At 51.2% G+C, this 24436-nt stretch overlaps 1 protein-coding gene across 2 annotated transcripts in view; it reads left to right on the top strand.

Annotated features, from left to right (window-relative positions):
* ABL1 (ABL proto-oncogene 1, non-receptor tyrosine kinase) overlaps positions 1 to 24436 on the top strand; it is a 100268-nt gene that overhangs the window by 52818 nt on the left and 23014 nt on the right. For both annotated transcript variants that reach the window (XM_061571590.1, XM_061571589.1), the window contains exons 3-4: positions 21070 to 21228; positions 22032 to 22327. In XM_061571590.1, coding sequence (XP_061427574.1) covers positions 21070 to 21228; positions 22032 to 22327 — 455 coding nt within the window. The remainder of the gene's footprint in view (positions 1 to 21069; positions 21229 to 22031; positions 22328 to 24436) is intronic.

The raw sequence follows: 24436 nt of genomic DNA, 5'->3' as shown, positions 1-24436 counted from the left end.
AATCCCCCCATCCGCTCGCCCACCATGACCGGGCTAACAACGAGGTCGTTGGCAACGATCAACCAGCTGGTCATCCACCGTGCCCCAGTCCTCAGCCTCGCGGATCAGCTCATTATTCATAATCAACGTTTTTGGGTCGTAACCCTCCACCACCCGACACGGCCAATCAGTAAAAAAGTGTCACGTTGACAAAAGACAAATAGTTCACTGCTTTAGCCCACCGGTGTGTTGAAGCGTGAAACCACAACATTTACAAGCCTACGTGTTAAACAGCTCATTATCGTCCGTGCCCGTTTAGTTTCCAACGTTCTCAATCGGAGTCTTCCCCGCACCTCCGATTAGCACGGTTGGCTACGTGCGGTGCGAAAGAGGTTCAACACACATACGCACATTTCCTTCTTGTGGCGCCCTATTTTCGTTTGAATTTTTTCTCGTCTCCTCCCCTGTGCCTTGTCCGTCGAGCGTGGATAAATCGCCGGCAGTGGCGTGTAGCTATCGAGTGTGCAGGCGGTGCAACTGCACCGGGCGGCACCACTAACCGGAGTGGCCCAGGTGCTGGGGCTACGAATCGGATTGGACAGGCCGGTGGAGGCCCAGTTGATTTGTTGCGGCAGGGCCCATGTCAATCATGCCACACCACTGATTGCTCGATGTTTCAATCTGCCCACAGAACTGCAGTTGTCTTCATTTGATCGTGGCCGCACGTCATTCTTCATGTCCTGATTGGGGGGCAGTTGTGCTCCGAACATATCCATTGCTTACGTTTCATGTCCTCGAAAGATGGAGTCCACTCGTGTGTGCGGCCGCGAGCTGCATTGTTAAATCGCAGGATCGTGACAGATGGCGACGGCTTGGAAACACCTTCATCCAGCAGTGGATTGGTCATGTCTAATGAGGATGGTGATGATGTGTGCTCTAGCACGTCCATGGCAATTCGTAGCTCTCGTAGCTGTTGGGCAATGGAATGAGATTGCGCTTTGAATGGGCTCTCACCTGGCCCGAACAAGAGATATTGAATTGCTTTTGGTGTTTGACACACACGCACGCTCGCACACACATCCCACGTGGGGATCCCTCGCGACTCCGCAGTCGCGAGTATTCTTACCCTGCGAGCTTTTTCATGCGCCCCGCCGTAGGTGAGGCTTGCCGAGCAGCCGTCCCGCTGCGATGGAACCGCACGCACTAGAAAATAGGGCGCGCACAAACCCACGGCATCGCAACTCTTGGGATCGGTGTGTCGATTGACGACACGCAGTCGATGATGGCTGTTTATTACTGTCGAGCCGAATAAGCATGCACACCCCCCCACCCCTCCACTCACCCACCGCCGCCCGCCGCCAGTCAATAAGTTCCGAGCTGGATAATAATTTCAGCGTCACAATTTTGCCGTAAACCCGTTGGAGAGGCAAGAGGGGACGGTGTGCGAAATGTAAAACCTGCGCGAAGAATCCGGGGTGGCTCGGAGCCCCCTTTACTTCTGCGGGAGAGTGAGCAGTAGCGGCGGCGGCGGCAGACGATGCCGAACGGGAACGCGTCGCCGGCCGACCGTGCCGCCGTGCCGCGACGGGGCTCGGCGGCGCGACACGGCAGGAGGAGCCGCGGAGGTGAGAAGCTCGAGAGCGCGAGAGTCGCTCGACGCAGACGACTGTGGTTCATGTTGTTTGTTAACCGGAAGAAAACAACAATGCGGATGTGCTAAACCGTCGTGAAAATATAATTCTGTGATAATGGCTAGTGGTCGAGACTAACGACGGACTGGCAGGCAAATGGGTGAACGGAGGACTGGCGCCGCAGGAGATGTAGTGATGGAACGTTGAGTTTAGTTTGTTGTCCTTCCACAGCACCTCTGATGGGCACGGTTGGCTATGTTACGGTGTGCGAAAAAAGTTCAACATTGGATTGTCACATCGCTGGACCATGAGAGATGATGATGGCTTGGGGAGGCCTCTATCAGTGGTGAGATCATGTCTAACGACAATGAGGATTGGTGATGATGACAACGATGATGCCTACAAACACAATATTTTATGAACAAAAGCCGCCGCGTGAACAGGAATCGGGAGCTGTGACTCTCAGGTTGTGTTAACGCTGGGAAAGGAGCTGACCCAGCGATCCTCCACCCGTTGCGTTCACAATGTCGTCTGTTCGGGCGGTGACGCGGCCTAGCGGTAGCGCCGCATTCGCCGCTTGTTGCAGAGGCCTCGCTTTTCAAACCCAGCGGCCGCCCAGGTTAATGCTGCGGTGTGCAACAACCACGATAATTCAACTCTGTGTGGCGTCTGCTTCACAGTGAACGTTTAGGATCCCCCTGATGTCATTCACAAGAGCAGGCCGGCCGGTGTCAGGGTCCAAGTTTTCCAATTTCGAAAACTACACGGCAAAATTGCTCATTTGGGATGACAATTAGCCATCATCGCCCCCGGCCGGCACACCGATGCCCCAGGTCACTCATGCGAATGAGACTCATCCTGGACTCTGTAGCTTCTCACCTGGTTACGCCAAATCAACCTTAATGTGACGAGGCTCGCACACGCTCGGCATTCGTAATGTGCCCAGCAATTTATTTCGAGATCCACTGGGGGCTTGGTCTTAGTCTCGGATAATCTCTTCAAGCTTTTAGGCGTTTGATGTTTAAGCTGCGTATTGCGAATGCGGCGCGTTGTTTGTGCGATTCTGGTTGTCGTAGCAAACAGAAAATAGACCACATGGTTTCGAGTGCGTGTGTGTGTGTTTGTGTGTGTGGGGAGCGGTAGTGTCGCGGTTTGCGCTCTGCGCTACGAACCTGCCGACCCGAGTTCGATTCCCTCACATGGCCACCAACACCGGTGGTGATTGTATGAACCGGTCCTGGGCCTCCCCTAGGTCGAGTCAGCCTCAAATGAGTACCTGGAGCAGTATCGCCACTCGGGAAACAAAGGCGGCCGGGCATGGTGCTGGCCACTCACCCCTTCGTGTGCCGTATCGGCCTTCATAGGTGCTCGCGAACAGCACTTGCACCAACAGTCTGTTCAGGCTATACGGGGGATCTTTGTATTTGTGTGTGGGGAGTGGTGGCGCAATGATCCTCCCATTGCTCTGTTATCCCAGCCATCTTGAGTTCGATTCTCACCCAAGGTCAATATCAGTGGCGAGTGATACCTTAACCGGTCCTCCCCTAGGTTTACTCGGCATAAAATAAGAACATAACCTCATATGGTGCTGGCCTCACCGCCCCACCCACCCCCCCCCCCCCCCCTCGGGCAATGCTTCCCAACCTCTTTCATTCCATAGGATACCAAACCCAAAAATTCACGTACGCCAGGGTGGGAGATAAGAGGGCCGGAGGTGGAGGCTAACGACTGTCTGCAAACTACGGCTGCGACCAATGAAGAGGAGACGGGGGAGAGGGGGAGGTGGGAGGATGTGGGGGTTGGATCGGTTGGATCGGCCACTGAACGGCATGGGTGGAAGGTTGTTTCTTTGCCCGTGATTCCACAAACACCGTGGCGCGCTACACCTGGGACTTCACCCCCGGCACACCGATTACGAAGAGCTGCCCCAGTGTGCCATGTCCGGCATTGATAGGTGCTCACTGACAGCACCTGTCCCCCAACAGTTTGTTTTAAAAAAAGGCTATGTGTGTCTGGGACCTTCATACAACGTGAGATCTGCTCAATGAGATTTGAATCGATTTTTGTTTCTGTATCCGATGTTCGTATTTATTGAGGGTCATGTGCCGCTGGTGGAAATTCGGCATTCCTGTGACGAGTTTATCCAGAGGACAACTGCCGTCGACTTCCCACACAGTTGCTTGTTGTGAGCCGGGTAAATTCCACTTGGTGAGCGAATGCCTCCCTCCACTTTCTCCCGTTCCTTCCCATTTTTCCCCAGCGGCCCCTTGCCCAGTCGCGGGGCCTCCGAACTCCGCGATGTCGCCTCACCGCTGCCGCCGTCCGTTCCGCGGTCGCCCCTCTCGCTTCTCTCGAACCCCTCTCTCGGTCTCCACGCGCCGGGGGAGTCAATTCTCCCCGTCTGTCGTCAGTTATTCTCGTGACACGGGCCACAGAGTGGTGCCTGTGTATTCACGCATACGCATGTACTACGCGCGCGCTATATATAAACCAAACGCAAGCTTCGCGGTCGCGCACACACACACACGCGCGCAGACACTCACACGCTGTGATGGTCCAGCGCATCTAAGAGGCTTTTAATCCTAATGGAACATGCCGTAAACCTAGGAACATATTTTGTTGTGCCCCCCCCCCTGTTCCGAGGTAAACGACGGCGCGCGGGCGGACTGCGGAGTCCGTTGTGCCATTTGCTCTCGGCTTTAAATAAAACACCGGCGGGGGGGGGGGGCGGCGGGGGGGGGGTCTTAATCTGTTTCACCTTCGCAAATTTTTAGCTCGGTTTCTAAATATAGCCGCGAGCGAGCGCACGGGGAACGCCAGCGACAAACGCCGCCTATTACCGGGGCGGCCGTCTGATTGTGGACTAATCAGCGGGGCGAAGGTGAAGCCCTGCAACTGCTCGCTCATGTTACACACCGGCGGAAGGGGCTCGCACTTAGAGGGAGCTCTCAACAGAGGCCCCCCTCTTAGGGGGGTATTTTTTGGCCGATCTTCCACACTTACCAGATCAAAATAAGAATATGTATTTACGCTGGAGGAATCCGATGGGCGGTAAAGCTCTTTTTCACAGATGTCCAGTCAGGGCGGGTAGGAATGTTTCAACAACGAACAGTACAATGACACGATGGTAGTGCAAAGAACAAGAAAGGTAAACAAATCGCACAAACGCCAAGTACAACTAAACCATCCCCATCCCACCAGGCAAAGCCCACTAAGGTATCAACTTATTTTTCAGAAGCGACCCGGCCACAAATGATAGGTCAACAAAGTGGCCCGTCATTTGGACATTTATAGCAGCAAAATAATCTAAATGATCTCAAAGCGTCTTGGTTAGAGGTGGGAGTTTGCACACATTGCCCGACAATGTTTTTTCCTTTGAAGTTATTTAATAAGAATTCTATTTATAAAGCTCCTTTCATCAAGGATCTCAAAGCACTGTACAAGACGCAGCAGCAGCAGCAGACACCCGATAGCGCTACGGTAACTCGTACATCTAAGCGCTAAGAAATGGCGAAATACAAAAATTAAAATGCTATAAGCAATTTTATGAATTCGCGAAAATGTGAATGAACAGAAGTGCATCGGTAAATTTTTACGATGAGCTTTTTTGTAAACGTCCACAGACTCCGACGTCCTGAGATCCCGTGGGAGAGAAAGAGAGAGACACACACAGAGCGCTCCAGAGTCAGGGGCCTTGCTACACGGGGGCGGTGGGTGACCAGCTCGCTCGCCCATCGACCGAAGCCTCTGTGACCTGGGGAACTCGGGAGAAGATCTGTGTCCCCCCGGATCTTAAGGACCTGGAGAGGACTCATGGGAGGGGGGTGCAGCGGCGTGTGTCTGATGTAGGCTGGCGCAAAGTGGTTCCGTGTTTTTGTGGCTTGGCACTAGGATTTTACACGGAATCCTATGCGATTTGATTGTAGGCAAATATCAAGTGGACCAGTTGGCCGTCAAAGAAGGTCCAATCCCGATGCCGTGTCGTGGGACCTTCCGAACGGCCCTCGTCTCCAACTAATTCCTCTCGTCTCGTAGCTTCCTGGCCTGCGATGAAAAGCGCTTCCGAGATTTATGACCAGGAGGAAGCGAGCAACAAGGCCCACGCTTTGGTGTCTGAAATAGCTGACCCCTCTGGGCGGTCGCGGGGACCTGGGTGGTGGTGGTGGTGGTAGCGATAATGGCAGCGACGGTGGTGGTGGGAATGGCAGTGCTGCTCGTTGGCAGTGGTGGTTGTGGTCGTGGTGGTGGCGGTGCCACAGCCATAGTGCGAGGAATACTGGATGTGGTGTCCCGGGTGGAACTCAGCCGCAGACAGCTCCAGATAAAATTAAGCACTGGCCTTTAGACTCGAGGGGGTGGGGAGTCTTTCTCGGATGAATAAATTAGAGTATCATCAGTGTTTAAAAAAAAATGAGGTGCTTGGTTCTGGGAAACACTTGCCGCCCTAAACACGAAGCCGTGAGCGCTAATGAGAGTAAGTGCTGCTGCGAATACGTGAACAGATTGCTAGGTCACTCCGCTATTTGTTTTTATTCTTTTCAATGTCATTGGATAATCCATCACATCAGACAATGATTGAGTGGCCAGCAAGTATGGGCAGATGCTAACGGATTTGTGGCTCTGCTCGGCTTACGTGTGCGTACGCGTGCGCACGTGTGTGTACGCGTGCGCACGTGTGTGTCTGCGCTCAATTGAGCTGAGCAGTGATTTTTGGGCATCGTGTGCAAGCGACCTGTTTATATGAATTATAAAATCCTTGAACCGTCAACGCTGCTCACGCGGTCGCGTTACGGAGCTAAAAATCCGAATGCAGGAAGACGTGTCACACATGCCCTTCCAAGGCACAAACACTCTTAACACTGCCAATAAAATGCAACGTTTTAAGTACGGCATTAGGACATTTTAAATAACACTAAACGTTGGAAACTGCCATGATTAAACAGTTAGCGCGTGCTACTTCTAAATGCAGAGGCCGGCGGTTCGATTTCATCTCCCTGTGAGAGAAAGGTCGAAACGATGCCGCAAGTTTCTTAAATCACTCCGCCCCTGACCACCCAGCGGAATAAATGGGTACTGGCCAATAGGCAAGTCGTGTGTGGTGGGGTAAAGTGTGGGTATTCCCGCCTCTTCCAAGACGCCGGCCGGCGTGGACATTTGGGCCAAATTCTTCCATCGAGGGTCTTTCCAGAGCTCGTGCTTGCACAGAGGCCCTGTCCGTCAGCAGTGTGAGCGAGCACCATTTTATGCGCTGCCTCTTATTTTCGTTGTCGTTATCTAAGTGGACGATGATTGTCGCATCTCGCTGTGGCCGTCGGCTTCCTGCCAGCAAAGTTGACGACCCGGAAAATCATGAGGCCTTGATCATCAGGACTTGGTGACGCCGTCTCGCAGGACCATAGCATCCCGCCGTTTGTTGCAGAGGTTCACGGTTCGGGTCGAGCGGCCGCCCTGGTTAATACTGCGGTGTGTAACAACCATAATTATCATTTTAATATATGTACCGTCTGCTTAACAGAATACGTTAAAGATCCCATGATATTCGCAAGAGTATGCCCATGGTGTGCTGGAGTCGGGATCCAAATTTGCCAAATTCTAAAATCAAACCGCAAATTACACAATTGGAATCACGCAGAGTAACAATTGTGCCCCGGCTGGCAGATTGATGCTGCAGGTCACGCTCGCAAATGCGACCGATACTGGACTTTTGAGCTGTCACCAGATTAAACGAAATAAACATGTGCTATCAGCATCGTTGTCATCACAACAGGTCATATTATGGATGCCGAACGCTAAGGCAGGAGGAGTAATCGATATTAAGTTTTATTTCATCTCGCTCGCTCGCCCTCCGGGCTAATTCTCTCCCAAGGTCACGCGCAGGCACACAGCGCCGCCTCGCTTGTCTTACTTTGCATCAGTGAGACCCCGGTGACTGTGCCGTGCCGATGAAGACGAAACCGGTCCACGGTTGCCGCGTCCCCCGCACCCTCCGATCAACACGTTTGCCTACGTACGGTGCGAAAGAAGTTCAACGTACATACACGTTTGCGCGCAATTATTTTGGGACGGTGGCCAAAGACGAGAGTTGACCGCAGTGCACTTCTTCTGCGAATGCCGATTGATTCTTTTAGAAAACAACGCGCGGAGGGGAGGGGCCGTGTGCTTTTATTTATACCACACGAGCTTTACTACCCGGCTTCGCCCGAGACTTGGATTCTTGATTAATAGACGGCCTACGCGGAGGGTTGGGGGGGGGGGATGCGTGACGTCAGCAGGCACACTGCGTGACGCAGCCGCATGCGGGTGACATCACAGATGTGACGTCACCGCTCACTTGCCGTGCAAAATATATCCATTATTGCGCCCCCCCCCCCCCAAAAATACAATTTTTTTTTTATACTTTTTGCATTGTGTACAGTCTTGAAGCTACCCACATGCCAAATTTCAAGTTTGTTGCATGTCGGGAAGTATGCTAAACATTTTGAACAGACACACATATTCACAAATTTCTATTTTTTATCTTTAGATTGCCATGCGTTGTTCGAAGCCCACGTCGCGAGCACACGGCTCTTTCCGACTGCGGCATCATTCGTGTCACCATAAATAAAAAAAAATTGATTTATATTTATTTCACCGATGCATCGGGTTCTTTTTCCATCGAGAGCCAGTGCTTTGCCGGCCGTCGGCTGACCGGCGAGCCACGGGCCCGCACGGTCAGCTGACGGCGGTCGGGAGTCGCGCTTCAAATGTCGCGGCCCTTCGAACTTCGCCACCGCTGTGTCAAAAATTTGTTTCGCGTTATTCAACTTTTTATCTCAGAATCTGTTCTGCGCCGTCTCCACAAGGCCAGCTCGACCTTGAGTTCCTTTGCGTGGCACGCGAATTGCAATAGGTGCTCACTGACTGCACTTGCGCGAAGAGTCGATAAGGCTACGCGGTGGGGGTCTTTGTCTGTGTGTAAGTGGAGAGCGGTGGCAGATTGGTTTACCCACTACTGCTTTAATATTTTGATATTTTTTTGGGGGGCAGGGGGGGCGGGTGTGGGAGGCATAGATTGATCCACACCCAGCCCCTCCTAGCGATTTGATTGTGAGGATCGAGGTTTGCGACGCGATTCGATGATCAACAATCTTTTTTGTCTCGTTTTTAATTGTATCATTTGTATTATTTACAGCGCCTCGTTTTGTTCACGCCAATGGCCCAAGTGCAGCATCACCAGACCGCTTGCTATGATCATCCTCATAATCTTAAACCATGGTCTGTCCACTGCTGGATGAAGGCCTTCCATGCATCGTCGCCTTCTCTCGTGAAGCCGACAAATCCATCTCACTGCTGCCGTCTTGTGAAGCCACAATCCATAAATCAATGGTCAATCTCACGATATAGCTCGTATATGTTACGTAAAACTGTGTAGACGTGGCACGCACCGCGCGGAGGGGAGTAGTCAAGGATGTAATGGATGGACAAAGAGAAAGGGAAGGGAGGGAAGGAGGGGAAGAGGGGAAGCTGGCACGGAAGTCCCCGAGACGGACAAAGAGGTGGGCAAGGCTCCAGATGAGCGGCAGCAGGGAGGAGTGAGGAGGAGGAGGAGGGATGACCAGGCCAAGATGTAGGGGATGATGATGAGATGGTGGTGGTGATGATGATGATGGCGATGATGAGAGGGTGGTGATGATGACGATGATGAGAGGGTGGTTATGATGATAAGAGGATGGTGATGAAGATGATAGGGTGGTGATGATGACGATGAGAGGGTCATGATGATGAGAGGGTAGTGATGATGATGACGATGAGAGGGTCATGATGATGAGAGGGTAGTGATGATGATGATGATGAGAGGGTGGTGGTGATGATGAGGAGGGTAGTGATCATGATGATGAGAGGGTGGTGATGATGACGATGCTGAGAAGGGAGGGAAGAGAGGGAGAAGAGAGGAGGAATGAGAGTGAGGCAGAAGGGAGCTGCTGCACTGAGGAAGAGTGGCGTCTGTTTTCACAGTGGGTGGTGGCCGGGAGAGGGGGAAGGGGTTCAGAGCGGTGGTGGACACACACGGAAGTCACGTGGTTTACAGGAGGCTTGAACTGGTTTAGATAGAGACAGGGAGATATATCGATAAGAGAGGTGGAATTCAGAGTGAGGGTGGCCACACAGAAGCTGGGAGATTTACGCCGAGGCTTCGGCTGATTTAGACAGAAAGTTGTAATCGGTTCTTTATCACCCCTGTTTTGGCCACTGCCAGCGATAGCATTCACTTGCGGGACGTCGTTAAAGCCAAGGCCGTAATTACAATATATATTGGGGGGGTACACCCCCTCCAAATATTAAAATATGCTCAAAATGTCCCCCCCCCCCCCCAATATATTGCTATAAACTCGACTTCTGTTTATATCAGCGGTCGGGAACCTATGGCTCGCGAGCCATATATGGCTCTTCCGGTGACGGCATATGGCTCCCAGACAATTTTGAGTTGAAAAAAATAATAATAAAACAATCAGTTTGGAACTGATTTTAAAATACTTGTGATATTGCTTAATAATACTGTGTCATTTTAAAGTAAACAGAAATTAGTTTTGAAGATAAAATTTCTCGGGTCACGGATCCCGTGACCAGAAGTCGCATTAAAAGTAAGACATATTTAATTTATTATACATTAAAAATACTATATGGCTCTCAATGAAATATATTTAGAAATATTTGGCTTTTATGGCTCTCCCAGTCAAAAAGGTTCCCGACCCCTGGTTTATATGATTGTGGTTATGGTTGTACTTTATTCATCCCTAATCTCGGCCATTACATACAATGAAACAAGAAAAGAAAAAAAGAAAAAACAGAGCAATGTAATACAATACACTATTAGACATTATTGTAAAAAAAATTCAATCCCATGTGTTAGTGATTTTTTTAATATTTAGGCAGGAAATTCGTTTTCAAATTTAAATATATTTTTTTTGGAGGGGGGGGGGGCCCAGACCCCCTAGAAGATTTGGTCCCCCCCAACGTTGACTCCATGGCTACGGCCTTGGTTAAAGTGAATCGAATCGCTCCCCACGACGCGAAACCGAGTCACCCGTCCCGTAGCTGCGGGTGGCTGCGCGGGCGGGAGGGTCAGACGTTTTGGTTTTGTTCTATTATCAGAGCCCCGTTCTGTTATCAGAGCCCTGCTAAACGGGGGCGCTCTGTGTCACCTCCCCCACTCCACCCCCTGTAGTTTGCTCGCCGTAGAAGTTGTCTTCCTGTTTGCGCAGGATCATACCGACCCGAACGTGACCTCCGTGTCTTCCTCCTTTGCAATTGCATTTGACTCGTACATCCCCCGTCTGTTCACACATTGGTACAATAGTCACCCCGCACTTCTGTTCAATGTGTCTGGAACTTAATTTAGCAATTTGCGCCACGGTCAGTCGAAAAATAAAATCTGCCCGAGCCGACTTTCGCACCGGGGAAATGAATAATTTCACATCGAATTGCGATCGCGCAAAAATGTTCGATTCCTCTTTGACGCATTTGTTTTTTTGCTCCGATTTCCAGCCGCTCTGCTTTATTGTGTTTGTTTCGCCTTTGTCATTTCGGCTGACCGAGGTCACGCTTACACGCCGGTCCAGTTCCGGAGTGCTCACCTGGTTTAAACAAAGTAAACTCAACTCGCCTTCCCAACAGACCCCCCGCCACCCCCCCTCGTGAGCATCGGGTGACGGGTGTCGCTGCGAGTTTTATAATTGTGTTCTGTGTTATTCTGACGCGTGTTCACCCAGTAGAGTCCCAAGACCTTTTATTTTTAGGGAGAGTCCTTGTAAGTTTTTAGCAGGAGGGGGGCTGGCGATGTTACATCTATGTGTGATCCCAACCGAGGGATTTGCAGGTAATGTTTCAGCGTTAGGGATGTTCTGGCCAATGCACCGTTGCATTGCACGGTTTTTTTTGTTTTTTTTTGTTTTAGCTCTGGGAGGAAACTGGAGAATCCACAGGAAACCCCACGCAGCACGCGTGGAGAGCAATAAACTCCAAGCCGATTGGCGGCTCAGTGGAGAGTCGAACCCAGGGATTTGTGGCTACGAGGCACAAGTGTTACCACTGCACCACCCTAACACCATTTTTTTGGGGGGCCCAAGGGGATTGAACCACGCTTTGTGTATAGTTTATGTAGTTTGCGTGAGTGGCGTGTTTTTATATAGCAGCGTGGGGAGCGGCAGCCCGAGTTCGATTCCCGCTCACGGCCAACATCGGTGACGGAATATCCGAACCGGTCCTGGGCCTCCCCTAGGTCGACTCAGCCTCAAATGAGTACCTGACGCGGTGCGTAAACATCCCCACTTGGACGACAAAGGCGGCCGGGCGTGGTGTTGGCCACCCACCCCCTCGTGTGCTGTGCCGGCCTTCATTGGTGCGCGCTAACAGCACTTGCCCCAGCAGCCTGTCAAAGCTACATGGGGGGATCTGTGTCCTTTTTTGTTGTTCAGATCCAGTCCCGTGGCCTCCTGCCAACGAGCCTTCTCACTTTATATGGCCTCAAAGTACACCTAGTCTGGCACGTGCGGTGCGGTGATGTCACCGTTGTTGTTATTGTGTCCCACATTACACCGTGAGCACTAATTAAAACGAAGGTAGAGATCTTGCATGTGTGTGTGTCTGTGTTTCATGTTACTAAGACAAAGATCCTCCGTATAACCTTTAACAGACTGTTGGGGAAAGTGCCGTTCGCGTGCAGCACCAATGAAGGCCTGCACGGTACAAGAGGGGGTGCATTACCGGCACCACGCCCAACCGCCTTTGTCTCCCCAGTGGCGATGTTTTTACATACCGGACCAGGGACTCATTTGAGGCTGATTTGATCTATGGTAGGCCCAGGACCGGTTCAGATAATCGCCGCTGGTGTTGGCTGCGAGCGGCAATCTGGCAAATGACCTGAGGTGGACAAGGGCAGTTGCCAATCTCAAAAATAAATTCAAATGCTGGCTGTTAGTTTCCACTCCACTACCCCCCCTCCCCCATCTTAATTACATTACAATTGTGCTATCGGATTCGTGTCACGAGATGAAGAGATTTCCACTCGGACCCCGAGCGTTCAGCGGAGTAACATCCATCGCCATGCGCCCGTAGAACGACTCTGGGAAAGTAACGTCACAGAACCACTGCTGAGGCCCTTCAGTCGACCTCCTGTCTCCGGCAGGCAGCTCGCTATTGGGCAGAGCTGGTGGCTACGCACCAGAGGTCGCAACCGGGTACCTGATACCCGTACCCTACCCGATACCCGGCTACCCGTACCCGGCCGGGTACGGGTACCCGTTTGCGACCCTGGTGCGGCCGGGTACGGGTACAGGTAGACCGTGAGTCACTGGTGAGTAACTGTTTGTCACTCATTTCCCAACGTCTTGTCTCTTCTCACAATTCAAGTTCCTAGAATCAACCCACCCGCGCCTGCAACATGGCTTTATCCCAGAGGTCGCAATCGGGTACCCGATACCCGTACCCTACCCGTACCCGGCCGGGTACGGTATGGGTACCCGTTTGCGACCTCTGCTACGCACGCGTGTAATCCAGCATTATGAAGGCAGCGAGGGTTGGCGGATCACACGAATGTGGCGAAACCACTCACCCCCTTCCCCCGTGGGCATCGAGGTCGTTAGCCGCTGGCTTGCCAGTGGCTCTGCGAAGAGTTCGACCGTGAGATGCAGTGCAGGGCGACAGGAGAGCGAGGAGAGATGTGGGGGGGCTGCCACGGAGAAACGACGCCCCCGGTAGTGACGGTCTAGGACTCAGGGGTGGGGAACCTTTTTTCTGGCAAGGGCCATTTGGATATTTATAACATCATTTGCGGGCCATACAAAATTATCAACTTAAAAATTTGCCTGTTATATTTGGTCAAACATTTAATTAACTCGCCCCTAATGCGATGGCTGGAACTGCTTCTCTTTGGTGAGGCGTGTGATGTTAGCTGGTATTGATGATGTTGCTACTCGCAACTGCTTTTCCAGGTTTGCTCCGAGATTGATTGAATTTCGAGTCCCGCCTGCGGTTGCCTTGGTAGGGCCAGACCAAATCATATCACGGAATGATATCACGGGCCTTACACGGCCCGCGGGCCGGACGTTCCCCACCCCTGGTCTAGGTCCTTGTCGTAGAGAGGAGGAGGTTGACTGCTGCTGTGGAGAGTTCCACCGTGAGCTGTAGTGCAAGGCGGCAGGAAAGAATGGTTCCACGGTGGCTAGGAGATGTTAACTCCCTCGCCTGGTATACAGGAGGTTGTGGGTTCGATCCCGACCCTGATGGCTGTTTATTTAGAGTTTGCGTGTCTCTCCCCGTGGTTGTGTGCTTTAATTTGTCCGTGTCCTCTGGTCCCCCCCCCCCCCGCCACATTTACAATCAACATACGTTGAGAGTATTTGGCTGCTATGAAACTCCACGTGATAAGCCACTTTGTTAAGCTTGTTATTTGTGGCCAGGTCGCTTCTGAAAATCAGCTGCGGTACTTAGCTCAGTGGGGCTTACCTGGTATTTTATTTTTTAAAGCGAGAGAGAGAGAGCGAGGAGAGATGCGGTGGACATACTCTTAGTTCTTTCGGTAAAGTCACGTAGGTAAAAAATGAAATAAAAATAATAAAATAAAACAATGAAAATCACGACGTTTCGGAGGCAACACAAGTCTGCATCACTTGATGCAGCTAATCTGGCTGTGACGGTCCCACCTGATGACGGAGACTTGTGTTGCCTCCGAAACGTCGTGATTTTCATTGTTTTATTTTATTATTTTTTATTTCATTTTTTTACCTACGTGACTTTACCGAAAGAACTAAGAGTATGAATCCTTGCAGTCACGAAAGCTTCAAATCTAGAATGCGGTGGACAACCAAAGGTAGAGAGAGGCACGATGACACAGGGAGGCGATCTCAGCCGACCCTTCTGCAGGATTCGAACCTAGCGTCTCAACGGTGTTGGTGGCTCAGCATCTCTGACCAATCCCCCCCCCCCCACGTCTCCTCTTGAGACACTTTGCTCTTAAGGAGCCACCGCGGCCGGCGCCACGCAGAGACAGACGTGGGTTTTATTGCACTGTGGGGGGGGGCATCCTGGGTGGAGTGGTTTTGTTTGCATTGCAGAGTGACATCTCTTGCTCTCGTGGAGGATTACATCTGGGCAGAGATAAGGACAGTTGCTAGCTGCCGATTGTTTTATTTACAATTTTTTTTGTTTGCATTGCTCATCTAGCTGCCCACCCTCCCCTGCACATCTGATAACGATCGGCTTAGATCGGGCAGATTAATTTTATGGGGCGCGTAAATGTGGGTCCCCCTCGTGCACTCGCTTGCTGCCCGGCTAAATCGTGGTGGTGTGTGCCGCATATGGGGTACTTCGACGCGCAGAACGCCCCTTCGGACAAAAAAAATAAAAAAATTGCTGCACATCGAAAGTTTTTTTTTTTTTAATCCTTTATATTAAGTTCACTTGCTTGCTTGCTTGCGCGCTTACGACCGTGCAAATCTTTCGGTCGTTTTTTAACCCACTTCCCGTGATCCAATCGAGCTGACATTTTGCACACAGACTCCGTTGTGCGTGACAATTTATTTTCGTGAAAATTTTTTTCCAAAATTTTACACTTTTTAGGAAAAAATAAATTATATTTAATTACCAATTGCTTAATGGTGGCAGACAATCATCTGACCCATAGGTGGCAGCCATCTCAAGCCAGAGGACGAGAGGACTCTAGCCGCCACGCATATAAAGGATTTATAGTGAAAAACTTTGTTTTTACGGGTTAATTTTTTGAATTCTTTGCGGCAGAAATGTCTGGACCGGTTTTCGACTCTCACCGTCTCGTCAGCGTGCTCGCACCAATGCTGCCACATCTTTTAGTGACACTGACCCGTTTCAAAGGCAATGCGGTCTTTGCAGAGCCTGTTTGTTTGCATGTTGTGTCACAGCTATGTGTGGCTAATGCAGACTTTGTGCTCTGCAGTAGGTGTCTATTTGCTGTTTGAACATCTTAACACATCCTGTTTTTTTGCCCAAAAGGGTAAAAGCCAATACTTTATTTTTCATCATTTTCGATACTGGCAAACAGGTCCTAGTTAGATGCAAAACTATGCAATACACAAACGCAAAGTAATATTTAGCCTAATTGTGCAGAACATAAGTAACACAATAAATAAGCAGACGATACAGCTCCTCGTATTAGTCCCTCCGCAGACAACACAAAAAATAAGTATTATTTTTACACGTCCCATCAGCCAGACAGACGGTGATCAACTAGACGGGGCAGCCGGTCCCATTGCATGGGGTGACGTGGCACTCTCTTGTCGATCACCTGAATCATCGTCAATAACCGCTCACCGATAGCGCTCAGGTGAGTGCTGATTGATTTCAGTGGGTGGCCGGCTGGCGAGAGATGTTCAAGTCCCTTCTTATTATTACACGCTTTTATTTAACTCACTCCGTCTGTTGTCGTATCCTCAAAAAATCTTCTAAATAAATTTTTACCCACTTCCCAATGTGCTATCGACTGCAAACTGGGTATACTTATTGTATCATTAAAATTTTAAAATGTATATTTTTAAACATTTTACACGCTTTTTTATTTAACTCTGTCTGTTGTTGTATCCTCAAATCTTGTAACTCAATTTCATCCGTCTTCCCAATGTCGTATCGACTGCAAACTTGGTATAGGTATGTCATACTGATGACAATACTATATTCTATCATTAAAAATTAAAAATAAATATTTCAAACAATCTTTTTTACGGCTCTAATTGTCCACGCTCAACTCACGTTGGCTATAAATCACCACGTGGTCCCTTACGTCACAGCAAGCCTCGGGGAGCCACGCCCAGGGGGCGGGGGATGTGGAAGGAGGGGAGGGGCGATGGGGGAAGGGGGCAGGGGGAGGGGCAGCTCGGACAGTACATTTCATTAAAGCATGTTTTTTAAAGTATTTTTAAATATTTTATTTTTACACGCTTTCTATTAACTCACTGTTGTTGTTGTATCCTCAAACATTGTAACTCAATTTTAACCCACTTCCCAATGTGGTATCGACTGCAAACTGGTATACAGTACTTATGTCATACTGATGACAATACAGTACTATATTCTATCATAAAAAAATATTGTTGGCTGTAAATCACCACGGTGCCTTACGTTATGGGAAGCTTCGGGGCCACTTCCTGAAGTCGTGGAGTTCTTCCATTACTAGTAGGGTACATTTCATTAAAGCGTGTTTTTAAAAAAAGTTTTTTTTTTTATATTACTTATTCAGCCACTGGACCGTGATTAAATCGGTGTCTAAAGTATAGCGAGTTAATGGTCTCAGAACAGTCACCAATTAATTTGTACAATATTTTTTCAAAATTATTTATTCCCCGCTCGATTGGGATAAACTTCCAGCTTTGAAACGAAAGGGGAAAAAGATTCTTCCCATTTAACCGCCACGCGATGACATCGCTACAGCGTGGCACATGAGAAATTGCCGCACCCCTGTTGTGGATTAGAGGCCACTTCAAGGGATCTCAGAAGTAGTTCTGTGTTATCTCCTTCCACGGGGCTGCTTACGATGGCTGTAGAGTTTGGTGGTACATGTTGTTTACGTCGTTTATTGTGAAAATTCGGTCACAGTTCCTATGATCACTGTTTCATTGCTTTTACGGCTTTATTTTTGTGATTTTTGAAAAGTTTTTCGGTTTGGCCATGTTTGTTTGTTGTAGTACAGAGTTAGACTGATGGCCTTAATCTAAGTTGTCTTGTGGTTGTTGTTGTTGTTGTTTGACTTGCATCCCACTGGGATTTTTGCACACAGCGTTGGTGTACGGTGCTTTTTCTGCAATATTTTGCTCTTTTCTTGGATTTTCTGTTTGCACATAGTCACTTTAAGATGTTTTCTTGTTCATGTTTTAGTTTTTTTGTTTGTTGCGGTTGCACCCGATTCAAGATCCGAATGGCTCACAGGCCTATACCTAATAAATGAAACTTCAAATTTAAACATTGCCCAATGAGAGCTCCAAAAGGACACTTGGCAATCACGTGATGTGATAGCGCAGTTTGAAAAAAAAATGTGAATAAATATATTTCAATGTATAATCTTCAACTACATTATGAGGTGCATTGCATCTACAGTATATGATTGGCAGCTCGAATGCAGCAGTGTAAAGTGTGGGTACTCTGACTTCTCTCTCTAGACATCTGACCGGGGTGGAAAAGGAGGAGGCCAAATTGTTCTCGTGAGGCTTTCGAGTGCTATCTATAGTCGGGAGGCCCTTTCACCAGCAGTGCCACGAGAAGGCAATTGCAGGGCTGCACCTTCACCTATTCTTGTACATGTGTGGGCATGAGCACGTGTGTGCGTATGAGTGGACAGAGTTAGTGCAGTGGATAATAGAGGGGTTTTTTTGGGGTTAGATCGCCGAAATATATAAATGTGTCATTAAACCCGCCACCACCCGACGCAGCCAATTAGTAAGGTTTGTCATTTAAACAAAATGCGCTAATTAGTTACCACTTCAGCACACCGGTGTGTTGGAGACTAAACCCACAAGATTTTTCAGAGCGTTACGCGAGTTCGATTCCCGCTCACGGCCACCAACAACCGATGAAGGTTATCTGAACCAGTCCTGGCCCTCCCGTAGGTCGACTCAGTCTTAAATGAGTGCCTGTTGTGGTGTGTGAACAGAGGGGGTGGCCACCCACCCCCTCATAGGTGCACCGTGCCGGCCTTCATAGGTGCTCGCTAACAGCACTTGCCCCAACAGTGTGTTAAGATTACATGGGGGATCTTTGTCTTTGCCCGTGGGTGGAGTGGCGGTGCAGTAGTTATCGCACTGCGCTATGAATCTGGCGATAATGTGCGCACACGCACGGCCACACACACACATAAGTACACACCACTCCCCTTAACTGCGCAGTATTGAACGCTAGCGTGTAACGTGCCCCTGATAACACAACCCTCTCGCTCTCCTCTCATCCATCTCTCGCCCCCCCTCACCCCCATCACCCCCCACCAGCCACCTCATCCGCCCTAGATGCGTGTCCCGTTCCCCGCAGGGCAAACACTATCCCTTGCCGGGGCAAGATTCAGCCTCCGCTCAGCTGTTAAGCCGGCTCGTTGGGTCGGCCAGACCACCGTGCGCACACAGTGCCAGACTATTTATAAGCACGGCCTTGGTGGTGGTGGTGGCGGCGGTGGCAATAGTCGGCGGCGGTGGTGGTGGCGGCGGTGGCCAGAGGCGTCTGTATGTTTTATAATAGATCCCCGCGTATCTTCGCGCGCGTATTTGAGGTCAGAATGTTTTGGGTAAAAGACGCCGCAGAGTTGTGCCAACTGGGGTCGGCTTTTTTTCCTTTTGCTGGGTCGCGGCGCGCGGCGTTTGAGGCTTTGTTTTGGGTCTCGCCGCCCCATTCCTAATGAGGTGTTAATGGGCCTCGTTCAAGAGTGCGGTGGTGGCGAAAGCCAAAAAAATGCCATCGGCTTCCTGATCATCTCCCGGCAAGCCAGTGGGGGTCAACTCCACATAACCGCGACGGGGGTGTGTGCGGGAAGTCCACCCGCGGAATAAACCACCACATGGTAGTCGTGGTGTCCACGTTGGAGGAGGAGTCAAACGCAGCTGGGATTTAAACTCGCAAGCCTCGAAATTGCGAGCCCGTTGCACTCTAAACGAACCGTGCACACACTTGGCCAGACATCACCGTGGTCTCGTGCCCGTGCGATCACAGCCGTTTCGTAAATTTATTTGCACAATTATCACCTCCCCCGATGTGCATTTCATTGCTGGGGGAGTGCTGGCTGTGAAGGCGAGGAGATTTTTTGAGTCGTAGGGACATAGAAGTACGGTACAATTATATATGTTGCTGCATTGCCCTCTCCCAACCTACCACGTAAACCCTGAACAGGCTCGATGACATCCAGGCGCTATCCAGGCTCAGACCTGCTTAGCTTCCGAGATCTGGCGAGATCGAGCGAAATCTGGCTGATTTGGTCATGGGCCCACTACAGTACACACACACACACGTTTCTATATGCAGTTACGTTCATACAGATAAACATATGCATATGGCAGCTACACTGAGCAAAACTTCTGCAACCCAGTAATTGGCTGGCTTAGGAGTCATTTCATCTCCGACCGTAACCGCACCGGGATCGCTCGCGCCTCCTCCCACTTGCAAGCGGCCTCCTCCGCACGCAGTCTGGATGTGTTTTAGCGGCAAATTAGTTGCTCCCTTCCGGCCATGTGATTCCCATTACCGCCAATCGGTGCGGCCTCGGCAGCGGACGTTTGACGCGGTTGCGTCCTCCCGAAGATTTAGTTTTTTGGTGCCTTACGACTGCGGAGGTTTTCGCGGTTTTGCGCCGTCGCACGGCTTGCTCAGCGCACGCGCGCTTCCAGGTTGTGACGCGCGTCTGTTCGACGTTGCGTCCGACGTTTCGCTCCGTGTGTGTGTGTCGCGGGCGGGGGGGGGGGGCTTCTTCAAGGAACTGAAGAAGCTCACCTCGGGAAGTTTCCGAGAGAAAAAAACCCGGCTGCCAATGCGAGGCTGCGGGTACGCGGAGCGAAACGTCGGGACGTTGCGCTGAGCAACACGTGGCGTGCAATTTCTGGGATGCGTCGGAGGGACGGGAATTTCAAACCTTTTAAAATAGTCTGCCTCAGCAGCGGATCATGCTTTCCCATCTGATAACGGACACTTGTGTTGCGCCCGAAACGTCGTGATTTATTTTATTTTCTACCCACGTGACTTTACCAAAAGAACCGAAGAGTATGGATTCCTGCAGTCACGAAAGCTTCAAATCAAGATTGACGGAAACAAAATTTGACAAAAAAATCTGATGGCTTCTTCGGTCAAACCGTGACCCCAGAAACCGTAACCCCAAAAACGTAGGCAGGCAGGCGCTTATAATTTTTCTCTTCTCACCTTGGGACCCACTCATCCATGGCGTCACTCCTGGTGGGAACGGAACTTGGCGGGGGCAGCAGTTTCTTTCGAACAAAAGCTCCGAAATGTGCCTCTGATTTGTGACTCTATTCTTAATGCTTTCCAAATAATGTTCAAACACGTGAATGCCGTGGCTTGATCCGGTCCATCTGTGTGTCTGTCCGCAACAGGAGGGCCACGATAACTGAGAGAATTTATCAAATTTCTGCACACGGACCGGACTTCTTTTCCCATCTCGTCAATTTAAACATACTTATACGTAGTTACACATTCACGCACTTGTTCTCATATATACATACAAACATCCAAACACATTCACGTATACCGCCTGTGTTATAATTCAAGAATCCAATTCTACTTTGTCTCGTTTTTCCCCAACGTTACTTGTTTATTCCTCACTCCATCAATCGACAAATGAATACATCAGCACGCTCACTAAACACTTTACCCCCTAGCCAACCGTCCATTTCAAACCCGATCGCTAAGCGGCCATTACTGCCGCCCCCCCCCCCGCTCCTCCCCTGCCGGTGCTGCGATGATGTCACAGAGGCGCTGCACCGGCCGCTTCCGCTGGTGCCGGAATCGGAGGGGCTGGCGCTGGAGGAGGGGCCCTCCTCGCTGGGGCTACCCGAGAACGACCCCAACCTCTTCGTGGCGCTCTACGACTTCGTCGCCAGCGGGGACAACACCCTGAGCATCACCAAAGGTTCGGCGAGGCGGCGCCGGCGAGCGATGTCCCGCGTGGCATGCGGAGATCCGGGAAAGACGGTGGTCTGGAGAAGATAGCGCTTATAGATGCGCTACTGCGGCCGTCTGGAACGCTCTTCCTTTCAATATTAGGAAGCCACTGGAGCGATGCACTTTTAAATCAACTAGATTGCAAACTAATTTCTTTTGAACTGATTTTTGTGTTTAGTTTGCTGTCCTTCCCCTAAACGTCTAGTTTGCCCGGTTGGCTACGTACGGTGCGAAAGAAGTTCAACATACTACGTAGATGCCAGTTTTCTCAGAGCACTTTCCTTTAAATCCAAAGCGCAGGGCACTTTAAAAAAATGAAATCCCATAAATGATAACCGTGTGCAATGAAATGAAAATAAATGTGCAGATAGGATGCATCCTACATGATACATCGGAGAAACAAGATAAGCTCATTAAACATTTATGGAGCGTGCAATTCATATTCTCATGTGTCAGCAAACTCTTTTTAAACGCACAATATTCATGTATTCACATCGTGAATGCAAAGATTTTACAAGCTATAAATTGATAATTGTTTTTTTACTTTTCTATCTGGCAACAAAACTGACACCTTTTTTACAAGGAGTCATGTTTGCATAGACCACAATACCTGCAGCCATAATGCAAACAAAACACACAACTCTGATAATGATATGCACTGTCCTTGAAGTTGATTGGTCCACACCAGAGACAGCTTTCCTTAGAGCCTAGTCTCACATGATGTTGGACCAGATGACGCTATAAATTGCCGCGTTATTTTACTTTTTCCAGGCGAGAAGCTGCGCGTCCTCGGCTACAACCACAACCACGAGTGGTGCGAGGCGCGCACGCGCAACGGCCAGGGATGGGTGCCCAGCAACTACGTGACGCCGGTGCACAGCCTGGAGAAGCACGCGTGGTACCACGGCCCGATCTCGCGCAGCGCCGCCGAGTACCTGCTGAGCAGCGGCATCAACGGCTCCTTCCTACTGCGCGAGTCCGAGAGCAGCCCCGGGCAGCTGTCCATCTCGCTGCGCTGCGAGGGGCGCGTCTACCACTACCGCATCAACACGGCGAGCGACGGCAAGGTGAGGGTGCCGCTGCCGCTATCGCGACTGCTGCCGCCAACACCGCCAGCACTACCATGACCGCCACTACCACCGCTACCACTGCCACATCAACACGGTGAGCCGTGGCAAGGCAAGGCCGCCACTACCGCTATCGCGACTGCTACCGCCAACACCGTTGCCACTACCACGGACGCCACTAGCACCGCTACCACTGCCACATCAACACGGTGAGCCGTGGCAAGGTGAGGCCGCGACTACCGCTATCGCCACTACTACCGCCACCACCGTTGCCACTACCACAGCTGCCACTAGCACCGCTACCACTGCCACATCAACACAGTGAGCCGTGGCAAGGTGAGGCCACCGCCACCACTGCCGCATCAACACGATGAGCGACGGGCAAGGTGAGAGACATTACCCACCGGCACGTCAGAAATTCCGCGTGCAGCAGCCCCCCCGAGTTCGACGCGACAGGGACCTGGGGGGGCTCACTGGCCCACCCACGTGGCACGGGGAGGAGGTGAGAAGGGGGGGAACCGGGGGGGGCGGTATGGGGGGGCGAAGAAAGAATCTTAAACCTGACTTCCTTAAATCGCCCCCCCGTGCGTCGCCCATTATGTCATCGTTTAAAATTATCAATGGGACTCGTGGCAGCGCTGCGGCGGACTGCAATGCGCAGGAGGCACGGCGGGGGGGGGAGGGGGGCGTTGTAAATCTGCGCTCTCCTCCTCCCCGGAGGGGGATGTAGAAATCTCCCCCCCCCCCCGTCACCTGCTTCCGCGCCGGATGTAACGGATCTGTCGAGAGAATGCGCTGTGTGTGTCGCTGTCAAGGGCCTCACTTCGGCCGGACCCTGGCGTTTCGCGGGGGCTGATCCGAGCGCTCAGAGCGATGGCACGTTTACACCGCTGGTGCCGACCGGCGACACCGCCGCCAGATGTTGCGTCTAGACAAAGATGTAATGACGTGAGAGAGATGTGGACAAGATGCAGAGATCTGGTGAGATGATTCTAGATTTGAAGCTTTCGTGACTGCAAGGATTCTGGTGAGATGAGATAGATGCAGAGAGCAGATAAAGATGTAGTGAGATGAGAGAGATGTGGACAATAGACAGATGGAGTGAGATGAGTGAAGAGAGCTGCTGAACACCAGATGATGGAGTTGAGTGAGAACAATATGCCCATTCATGATGAGTGGCTTTTTATGTCCACGACGTTTTGGATTGAAGACGACGTTCGCATCGCCCCTATTCATTTATTGATTCCTCACGAATCCGGGAACCACTCTGAGCTGCTAGGGGGCCCTAAGCATTTGCGTTAATTTGCCGGTGCCGAAGCGCCACCGCTGGTTGCGCCTCCCGAAAGAAGCCGCGTGGAGTGGCCCCGTGAGATGACCACTGCACTGCCCTTTTACTGCGGCGGGGGCGGGGGGGCGGTGGTGCAGCAGTTAGCGCTACGCCGCGCTACGAACCCGGCGAACCCGAGTCCGATTCCCGCTCGTGGCCAACACCGGTGACGATTATCTGAGCTTGTCGTCGGCCTCCTCCGCTAGGTCGACTCGGCCTCAAATGAGTAGCTGCTACGGTGTGTAGTAAACATCGCCACTGGGGAGACAAAGGCGGCCGGGCGTGGTGCTGGCCACCCACCCCCTCGTGCGCCGTGCCGGTCTTCATAGGCGCTGCTCGCTAACAGCACTTTGCCCCAACAGTCTGTTAAGGCTACACGGGGGTTCTTTGTCTTTGGCGGTGGTGGTGGTGCCGGTGACGTCACTCGAGGGATTTTTGCCGCAGGGATGAAGGGGGAGTGGCGTCTCTGCATCGCGGCACGGGGAGGCGGTGTGGAGACGATGGTGGCGGGGCGATCGCGAGCGGTGGCGCAGCGGTCAGCGTTGCGCTGCGCTCCGAACCCGGCACCTGAGTTCGATTCCCGCTCACAGCCAACACCGGTGACGATATTGGGAACCGGTCCTGGGCCTCCTCTAGGTCGACTCAGCCTCAAATGAGTACCTGGTGCGGTGTCTAAACATCGCCACTGGGGAGACAAAGGCGGCCGGGCGTGGTGCTGGCCACCCACCTCCTTCGTGTGCCGTGCCGGCCTTCATAGGTGCTCGCTAACGGCACTTGCGCCA

The sequence above is a fragment of the Lethenteron reissneri genome, chromosome 48 (genome assembly GCF_015708825.2).
Source record: "Lethenteron reissneri isolate LAM-NWPU_2019-01 chromosome 48, ASM1570882v1, whole genome shotgun sequence".
Classification (NCBI taxonomy): Eukaryota; Metazoa; Chordata; class Hyperoartia; order Petromyzontiformes; family Petromyzontidae; genus Lethenteron; species Lethenteron reissneri.
Note: the sequence above shows the minus strand (reverse complement) of the source record. Positions and strands in the feature narration are given on the sequence as shown.